The sequence below is a fragment of the Temnothorax longispinosus genome, chromosome 4, assembly GCF_030848805.1.
Source record: "Temnothorax longispinosus isolate EJ_2023e chromosome 4, Tlon_JGU_v1, whole genome shotgun sequence".
Taxonomy (NCBI): Eukaryota; Metazoa; Arthropoda; class Insecta; order Hymenoptera; family Formicidae; genus Temnothorax; species Temnothorax longispinosus.
Genome location: NC_092361.1, coordinates 208,082 through 218,510, shown reverse-complemented (window position 1 = coordinate 218,510; position 10,429 = coordinate 208,082). Strand labels below are relative to the sequence as shown.

At 29.5% G+C, this 10,429-nt stretch overlaps 1 protein-coding gene across 1 annotated transcript; it reads right to left on the bottom strand.

Moving 5' to 3' along the window:
• Positions 1-423: 423 nt before the first annotated feature.
• On the bottom strand, positions 424-5,927 carry LOC139811483 (fatty acyl-CoA reductase wat-like). The gene is made up of 9 exons (XM_071775762.1): positions 5,764-5,927; positions 5,451-5,630; positions 4,853-4,946; positions 4,463-4,708; positions 4,242-4,387; positions 3,719-4,021; positions 1,155-1,439; positions 685-942; positions 424-606 (listed from the first exon to the last, which is right to left on the bottom strand). Exons 2-9 carry the CDS (start codon positions 5,615-5,617, stop codon positions 510-512), a joined length of 1,596 nt encoding a protein of 531 aa, XP_071631863.1. The 5' UTR covers positions 5,618-5,630; positions 5,764-5,927; the 3' UTR covers positions 424-509.
• Between the last annotated feature and the right edge of the window lie 4,502 nt (positions 5,928-10,429).

The window sequence follows — 10,429 nt, the reverse complement described above, 5'->3', positions numbered from 1 at the left end:
AGATACTAAATATGTAGAATACAATATCAGTAACTATATAAACAAGAAAGAATTATATAAAGTAGATCTATAGTGTCTATATGATATTAAATATTATGTTGAAAAGTGATTATAGTTAAATAATATAACATTTTATACAATTTTATCTTCTTCAACTTATTAAAAATGCAGTTTATTCATATTGCGTATATAGCGTAAAAACTATTTGATTCATTAAGGAAATGTACGTGAGAAATTGATTCATTAAAGAAATATACTCTGCATTTTATGTGACAAAAAACCACCATGAAGGACGTTGGTTAATGATTACTCACATATGAATAAATAGAAAAGAATTTCTGTGCTAATTGATTCTTTTCTGTAAGAATGCAACGTACATATAAGGTCGATGTGGGAGGCAATAAGGTGTAAACAATGTTAATATTTATTTTCACTATTATATATTTTTCTCTTAATATTATAATTTATTTTTACTAAGTAAAAATTATTTGTTACAAAATTCTACAAGATCAGAAAAATGACATTATACGAATTAATAAACTTATAACACCACATACTAGTAAAATCGTGATAACTGTTAACAGGGTGTAGTGAGCGATTTTCAATCTAAAAGAAAAAAAATCATTGTAAGTACGTTTCACGAGGCGAAAAGCAATAGCGATATGTGCAGGAGCAATTACTCACTTTCTATATTTTTCTCGTCCTTGGTCTAAGGTACTCATCGGATCTTTAGCTATATATACGCGCATACCAGGTATCATGTGTCTGAGATATGAATCCCAACTCAAATTATCTATATTGAAATTGAAAATCTGTCGATCAGCCGGATTCACACGACTCCAGAGCTTCACAACAGCGTCGTTGCTGAATCGCCATTGTCTTGTCGAGAAGTGCGATATTACAGAACTGAACTTGTCTATCTTCTTATATGCCTTCACTAGCCTAAAAATTTACACTTTTTTAAATTCTGCAGGATTTGCGGTGCTCGCAGGAAGCTGGCGCTAGACTATGCGCGATTCGTGGTTCGTGATTCGCGATTCGCCATTCGCGCCGATTCGCTAGCGGAGCGGTTTTTTGACACAATCAATAAAATGAATTTCATCTTTTTGTCTAGCGCCAGCTTTATGCCTTTAGGAACTTGGTAAATCCCTTACATGGGTTTTCGGCCGCTGAGAAAAAGCACAGTGTCGGTTATAATAGCAGGTATCAGGTGCAGAAATATCGTACAGAAATCGTGCACGAATTTATGTTTGTTGAGGAAAAAAAAATAGTACCAGAGAACGTGTAAGCTCGGTACCTGCATGCCATACAGCTCATTTAATTTCATGAATCTTCTCCAAGTAATGGGATTTTGACATATCGACACGTAATTGTAAATCGGCGTTCTCTCGGTTTCTGGAACATCCGGATTCGCGTTCTCGATGCTCAATAGAGTATTTCTAACAAAAATATGTATTATAAATGATAAAGTTATATGTATCTTGTATGGACTATTTTGTTATTTAGAGAAGGATATATTAACAAAAGTTATAGAATATATAGATCTAATCTTAAAATTATATAAATTCCTAGAGATTTTCGATATTTTACTTTCTTGATTCGATTTGACATTTGTTTGAAATTCTACTGTAAAATGTTTGGTTAAAAGAAAAAACATTTTTAAAAAGGTGTTTTTAAAGCTTATAATCTTTCTTAAATTAAATAAATATTATTAGAAAATTGCTAACTTAGAAAAAATTAGATTCATATCTCTATAAATATTGACTATATTCTACAAAATACTTCTTAAAGTATATGAATTCTTTACTCAATAAGAAAATGCATTTTGTTGAAAGTAATAAATATAAATGGAAAATTACTAATTAGTAAAAAATAAAAATTATATTTCAATAATCATTGACTGCATTGCAGTAAATACTTGTTATAATTAATCAATTATTTCCTTTATAAAAGAATTATGTTGTTCAAATAAATACATGGTCTCTTATTTAAAAAAAATGCGTTCACAATTGTATATAATATGCAAACTCGCAATTTACTAAAATTAAGGAAATTTTCTTTTTTTTAATATATTTTTTTCTCAGTGCATTGTAATCTCTTCTTGCTATTTGATTCTCACATTATATGCTGTGTTTTTTACTTCGTATCGTTCGTATAAATTGCATCATAATCTGTTTTTTTTTTCTATTTGATACTCTTATTACACGCTTTTTTCGTATTATGAGTTTCTTGTGGAAACTGGGAAAACCGTGACAAAGCAATTTTACTTGTTTCTAGAAAACGGGATGTTAATTTACTTTGATAGAATGAAGGAAACTTGTAACACTCTAGTCTCGAATTTATGCAAAAGCGTAGTATCATGACCAATCATTATGACGCAGGTTGCATATTGTAACAATTCATATTGTAACAATCAGCAAATACTAAGAAAATATTGATAACTAAGAAAATAGTGAATACTAAGAAAATATTGATATATGAACAATTTTACTTCATACAGTTATCAATGATACTTATACAAATAATTTTATTCATTGAGGATAAATTTTGTATTGATTGATTTGATGGTAAAGAGCAATGTACACATTTATTTCATTTTAACAGAAATAATTATAATTGTGTATCTTCTGTTCCAACGTGGAAATCTTGAAATGAGATTATATTGCGTTAAACGAAGAAAATTTGCTTGAATGAAGTCATCATATAGTTCAACCAAGAAAAAAAATGTGAAGTTAAAATAAATGTTAAAATAAAAAGTTGAAATTCTTATACGAAGATGTAGATTGTTTCGTATATACGCAAAATTACTATAATCTTCTTATAAGAATTTCAACCTTTTCTTTCAATTTTTTTTCTTGGTTGAACTATACATATAATGACTTCATTCAAACAAGATGTCTTCGTTTAACGCAATATAAGATATCATTTCAAGATTTCCACGTTGAAACTATAGATGTTTTTAAATCAAGGATATTCTTTTTTTCTGTGTAGATTTTAAAGTAGATAATTTGTCATAAACCGTAATTAAAAGTAAGTAAAATTAAGAGTAAAAATTAAAAATTTAAATCTTATTGCAATTGATGATAATTTTTGTAATTTACAAATTTACATAATCACAAGTAGAAAAACTAGTGCAAGTAAAACTAATAGTGCAAGAAAATTGCTGAGTTGTGAAAATTAACTAGACTAATTGCGCCTATCTTTACATATTATATGATAATGATCTTTACATTATATAAGTTTATTCGTTAACAAAGTTACTTTAATTTTTAAACTTTAATTACTATTTACTCGTTAACAGTTAATTTTAATTATTATAGTAGTGACAAGTTATAATAACTTGTCATAACTGAAACAATTAAAATCTAATAATTATTATTCTTAATATTTGCTTGATATTTAAAAAATTTAGAATAATTTAATTATCTGACTTATTTAAAAATTAATGAAAATATGAGTTTTATAAAAGCAACTCAAATACAAAATATTGATTATTTCGTCAGAAGTACATATATAACATTTGTATTAATTTGGTTTAAATATTAATTTGGTTATAAAAATCTTTATCTCTAAAACCAAAAATAATTGACACGCACATAATATGTGCATTGTTGTAATAAAATAAAATAATAAAATTAATTGTGTGACACAAATAAACATTGACTAAATATCTGACTAAATATTAAATATCTTTTGTATTTTTCAAGTGTAAGCTTACTTTCTTTTGGCAGTGTCCCAACTCGCGGCGATGAAATGTGAAATGACATAATCTGCGGGCACTATCTCTGCCACATTTTCAGGATCGCAATGCAGTGTACGTAACAAACCTACGGCACTCCCCATGACTACACCCACAGCACCATAGACATTGTTGATCCAGCCTTCTACAGGCTCCTCGGCCGTTGATGTTACAATCGATGGTCGTACGATACAGGTTGGAATTCCGACACTGTATTGTCGAACAGTATCTTCAGCGATCGCCTTTGTATATGTATATGAATTCGGCCATTTGCCTATTAACCTGTATTCATATGAACAGATACGGTATAGTATCTCGCGTCAAGTGTAAGCGTATATGTATAGAATTATAGTATATAGAAAAGTAGAAAATTAAAAATAATGCTCTTGCAATTATAAAAAATACATCGCAATAAATTAGTTAATTAATGTAATAAAATGCATGCTAATGACCTGAATAATACTCGACTTTTACTCTTTTAATTTTATTGAAAGGCACTTACGTTGGTGTAAATTTATCTAATTTTTCATCGTCTAGAATATCGAGTAAGGTCAAAATCTTATCCGTTTCTATAGGCGGAGGATAATATCTTTCTTCAATGAAATTGTGCACACAATAAGCAAATGCAGTGGATACATAAACGAATGCCTAAAAAAAATTTTAAACTAAGTTGAATTTTTACAAATCTGAAAACTTGATTAAAATAATCTTTCTTTTACATACCTTTAAATTCGGCATTTCCTTCGCGATAAGAAGAAGCTGCTTCGTTCCTCTTACGTTTATGTTAACCGCTATTCGAATCGCTTCGTTAAATCGTACAGTCGCTGCCACATGGAAAATTACGTTTGTGTCTAAAAGACGTTCTCGACTTTCCTGCGACAATCCAAGATCCAACTTGCTTAAATCGGCTTCTATCATTATTATTTTGGTACTAAAGTTAGGCTGCTCTTTCTTCAGTCTGTCGTAAACCTAAAAAAAATTGAAGAAATATGATGGTAAACATTTTTAATCTAATTATATGCATATTTATTTAATATTTTATTTAATATTATATTATAACATATTATATTAGGTATATACTTATTATTTATATTATTTATATTATATACTAACAGGGTTATCAAAATGCTCTTTGATCCTTTGTTCAGGTGATTTTTCTTTTTTCGCTCTCATGAATACGTACAGCTTTCCTATATCCGGACAACATCTAAAAATGTTATTTTTTAGTCAAATTTGCAACATATACAATATGTCATATATAATACAATCTATTAAAAACGATCAATTTCTATCACTATTTAATCTGATAAAAATTGAACAACGTAATGTTTTATACGGAATTTGTGATTCTAATAATATATTATTTGTAATAAAGTGAACAAACTAAAATGCCTCACGGAAAAAAATTTAGCTAAATTTAGTCGCAAAATATGGATAACTAATATTTTTTGCAGCAAGAGCTATATTTTTTGCAGCGAGAGCTATATAGTTTAGTAATAGTAGCAAAACCTTTTGTTCTTGCTGCAAAAAATGTTACTCTCGTTGCAAAAAATGTTAGTTATCCATATATTATGACTATTTTAGCTATGGTAACTAATCTTTTTTTTCCGTGGCTCACGTTAAAAATCAGTTTATATCATATTAATGCATTTTAATAAGCTATTTGCATCCGGTTTTTTATACAGTTTTTTATGTTAAAATATCTTTTTACCGTAACAACTTCTCTATTAAAAGAAGGCCGAGAAAACCGGATCCACCGGTTATTAAGACGTTGCATCCCGCAAAGAATTCAGGGATTTCGCTTTGGCAGTCATTAGTGTCTGGGAGATCCGACATGTTTAACATATCTTCAAGGTAGTCTTTGTTTCGTCGCGTCATCTTACTGACGTTTCTAAGCACAGCGGGAAATATTTTTCAATTTATCTAATTTCTTCACTTGCAAATGAACAAATAAAAATTCACAGTTTCCGATCAATGTTGCGATATTCGATCGCCGTTGCAGGTAAACCGGTTAATTACTCAACCTTTCTGTCAACTAGTTCTTTTTTTCACCGCGCAAGGAATGGTTCTCACAGAATTCTCCTCGTCAAAACGCGTAAGAACTGACGAAAGTTAACAGGTTCTTTATAACTCGGGATACGGTAGGTGCTCGTGGTAAACGAGACTACAACCATACCACGACTGAGATAAGGAAATGCGCGCAAGGATAAATGTGAGCAAGAAACACGTAGAAGGGGAACATTCTATTAACATTGAATATGGGTACGTATCTGACGCAGGAGGAGGAGATAATTGTTTAAGAAAACGGCACCAAGAAAATGACGCTGACTGTCGTATTTTAATTATTCCAATGACTAAACGAAGAAACTTTATCTGTACACACGTGTATACATGCATTATATAGATACATACATTTTACATTGAATCATTTAACTGAGAAATTTATTCAAATAATTAAAAGGGGTTATTACATTTTATATGAGATGCTTTCATTAATATCATTTAACTGTTCCAATGTATAATAAAATTTTCTTCAATAATCAACATATATAAAACGTACTTTAAAAAATAAAATTGCAAAAGGTTAAATAAATTTTAAATATATAATAAGTGCATAAGCGTTGTTTTGTCAAAAATTGCGCACATTTTACAAAAAGTACAATTTTATTTATATCTTATAAAAATATGATATATAATAATTTGTAACAAAAACTTATTCAATAGGATGTACTTGTAATGAACTTGTATCCAATCTGGCAAACAGATTTTTTTCTTCACAATATCTTTTTTGTACAAAAACATATATATTAATAAATTTTACATTTACAAACAAAAAATATATAACAAATTAATAAACAGCTATACGTGGCTCGATACGTCAGGCGCGATACGTGGTGCGCAAGTAAAGAAATTAATAGTTACAGAAGTAACGAATTACAATATGTATATAATATACATTATATACATCATATATCCCAACTTAATAAACTACGCGCCGATTATTTGTCGGACTTGGAACACAGCTATCGTTGGAACATTAATACCCTTTCCTCCCCGGAATTAAATCGACGCAATTTAATTATTTTAAAAAACTGTAAAGAATTTATTGCGAAAAATATTACCTCAGCCAGGATTCAAACCTCGGAATCTCCCTCATTCCGTGAAAGGCGTCGTACCAATTCGACCGTAATATTTATCGCAATAACCGGGTAATAATAGTTAAAAACGCATGTTTCAGCCTGCGTAAATTCAAATGTGTCATTAGACTCGTGAAAATGTCAACAAATTATTATTTTAACAAATTATTGTAACAAAATGTTACAAACTATTAATTTCTTTACTTGCGCATCACGTACCGCGCCTGACTCGTATAGCTGTTTATTAATTTGTTGACATTTTCACGAGTCTAATGACATATTTGAATTTACGCAGGCTGAAACATACAAAACATACATATTTTAATTATTATTAACCGGTTATTGCGATAAATATTACCATCACATGTCTCGGTAGTCGAATTGGTACGACGCCCTTCACGGAATGAGAAAGGTTCCAGGTTCGAATCCTGGCTGAGGTAATATTTTTCGCAATAAATTCTTTACAGTTTTTTAATATAATTAAATCGCGTCGATTTAATTCCGGGAAGGGAAGGCTATTAATGTTCCAACGATAGCTGTGTTTTAAGTCCGACAAATAATCGGCGCGCAGTTTATTAAGTTGGAATATATGTATATGTATATTATATACATTGTAATTCATTACTTCTGTAACTATTAATTCCTTTACTTGCGCACTACGTATCGCGCCTGACTCGTATAGCTGTTTATAAATTTGTTGACATTTTCACGAGTTTAATGACATTGCAATCCTTCTATAATAGATAAATCCTGATAATCCTAGTTTTTAAATATTACTTCGATCCGTTTTAGGTTAACATTAACATAATATAATCGTAAAAAAAGTCATGTCAATGATGTCATTGTAATGTATTAAGTAAATAATTTCATAAATAACATAAACTATATAATTACATTTTATTGTATATTAAATAAGAAAATTTATTAAATCTTATTGTTTACTTTTACCAGAATATATAAAAAATTAAGCGACATTATATAAAATTGAGCTGAATGAATTTCTCCAACAATGAAATGTGATTATTAGAATAATATTATTACAGAAAATTATGTTATTTTGTCAATTAGATTTCTTTTTTAATATGGTGGCCACGTGTGCCCCTACCGGAATGGCACCACATTAATTAACCACGCTTTTCGCGAGCGCTCGACCATGCCGACTTCAATATATAAATAAATTCGACAACAATATTCATTGCTCTGATCGATACTCTCACCGACGATCTCATCGGACGACAAGAGGTAAGCGGGCATGTGGAGTGGCACCATCGCGACTCGCAAAGAGTCACATGATATTTTTGGGAACGCATCCTCCACATAACATCGTTACATCCAACCATACACTCCTCTCCATCGCTATCATCCACGATCCACATCGACATATGTATCCCTAAAGTAAAAAGTGTCGCCATGTTTTTGCCGTATGACCTCGCGCAATCTCGCTTGATCTCATTTTGATGCATTTTTTTTTACATCATATTGATACATTTTTTTACATCAGATTGAAGAGGCATAGCGTCACATTTGGAATGCAAGAATCAAAAACGTTGAAGAAATATTCGTTTTTATTTTTGTTTTAAATCGGTTATATTTAAAGAAACGAATATAAATTTTGGCTGAATTTTAAACTTTATGTTACAATTTTTACACGTTTTTGATTCTGGATTTTTTTAAACATAATTATGTCTATACAGTTACGAACCTATTCACGAATCACTTGCGATGGTTTGGTGAGAATTACTTCCAAGAATATATGTATATTATATATATTGAAATTGAAATGACTACGCTTCAATAACCACGAATCCGACTATGTCGGAAAATTGTGCAACTGTTAGTCATGGTGCTGTTAGCGGAATTTAACGCAAGATAGTGTGCGCATTTATATGTATATGTACATATGTAAAAGCAAAAATGCGGTTGATGATGTAAAGAATCTTAAATAAACAGCTGGCACGTGCACAGTAAAGTTGATTACTAAATTATTGTTATTACACTCATTGTAGAAAGTAGCGGCTTCTTTAAAAGATGTGAAAATGTTTCTATATTTTAAGGATTTTATGTACAAATCACTTTTGTTTATACTTTAAGAACAGATAAATTAAAGAATAAATAATATAGCAGAGTATAATTTTAAGAAATTAAAACAAATTAAAAAAATTAAAAAGTAAACAAATTTTTTTATTTTTAATTTTAAATTAAGAATTAAAAAATAAAATGTAAAATTTAAAATTAGATTTAATAAATCGTATAAGATTATTAAACCGAGTTAGTCAATTCAATTATTGAAATAATATAAAATATAATAAAGAATATATATTTAATTTGATTATATTTATCGATAGTAAATGTATAGTAATAATGGATATATGGAATTATGTTATTTCCTTTGTTTCTTTAAATGAAATTAAACAATATTCACATTCTTGTATTTCAGATTATTTCAAGTACGATCTTGAGAGAAATATTTTGCTGCATTATGGAATCTCAAGATCACTTAACATCTGACTCAAGACGATTTTAAATATCGTACTATGGATATTGCTCTTATGTTAGCATCTTGTATTAGCATCTGTACGTGATAAATCATGAAACTTCCCTATCGATCGATTATTTACTTTTGACACTCCCATTGGCCGGTATTTATAGTTGGATTTTATATTTAAGACTGTCCTAAGTACGATCCTAAGATGTTACGAACCAAGTACAGAGCCGTATTAGCATCTTAAGACATTACTTAAGACGGTCTTAAAATAAGAGCCGACTATGAATACTGGCCATTGATTCTTTTTGATATTATTTTTCATTATTATCTATCATTTTTATTATAATCAGCGTAAATAACAATATCTTTTGAAATATCTTCTGTATTAGAAATTGTGTAATTTTTTTTAATTTTTTAATTATTTTTTTACAGATTATTATTATTATTATTATTGTTGTTGTTATTGTTGTTATCATCATTTGCTTTGATGATGTGGATTTAAGTCTGGAAGATAATATAATGTCTTTAATATTAATACCTATTTTTTTGTATAAAATATTCTCTACTTTCATCAATCCAATAAATCGGTATAATAAAGTTTTATTTCTTTAACAGCTAAAACTTTGCTCAGGTGGCAACAACAACCTAAAAAAAATATTAACAAAATCTCTGATTTTCCGACCACCGATAAAGAATCGCTCTTCAGAATCATGAGCAGAATAGAATACTACCAGAGGAGAATCCTGAGAGAGGCTATCCCGATATTTTTCGTGGGACCGGCTTTTTTCGTGGGCAATTCCACGAAAAAACCCGGGACACCGCGGGATGGCCTCTCTCAGGTTTCTCTCTGATGCAGGCTAAAGACAATGCACGCACATCAGAGAAGCGTAATCGACCAATCATCATCGACAGTTTTACAATGGCGGTCTATTCGTTCTCGATGATTCTCGATTGTAATTGGTTGAAGATCAGTTTAATATTTATATCTTACATGTATCGATAAATATTAATTTATTTTATATATTTATATTATATGTTAAATATTTAATAGTCTTCTCTCCCTCTCTT

What these genes read in the sequence shown, in the direction of transcription:
- LOC139811483 (XM_071775762.1), bottom strand. Translation starts at nt 5,617, where the DNA reads ATGACGCGACGAAACAAAGACTACCTTGAAGATATGTTAAACATGTCG. An exon ending in CTCAGCGGCCGAAAACCCAT is followed by an intron (nt 943 to 1,154) that starts GTAAGGGATTTA and finishes GTAAATTTTTAG; the next exon opens with GCTAGTGAAGGCATATAAGA. An exon ending in GGACGAGAAAAATATAGAAA is followed by an intron (nt 607 to 684) that starts GTGAGTAATTGC and finishes TTTTTCTTTTAG; the next exon opens with ATTGAAAATCGCTCACTACA.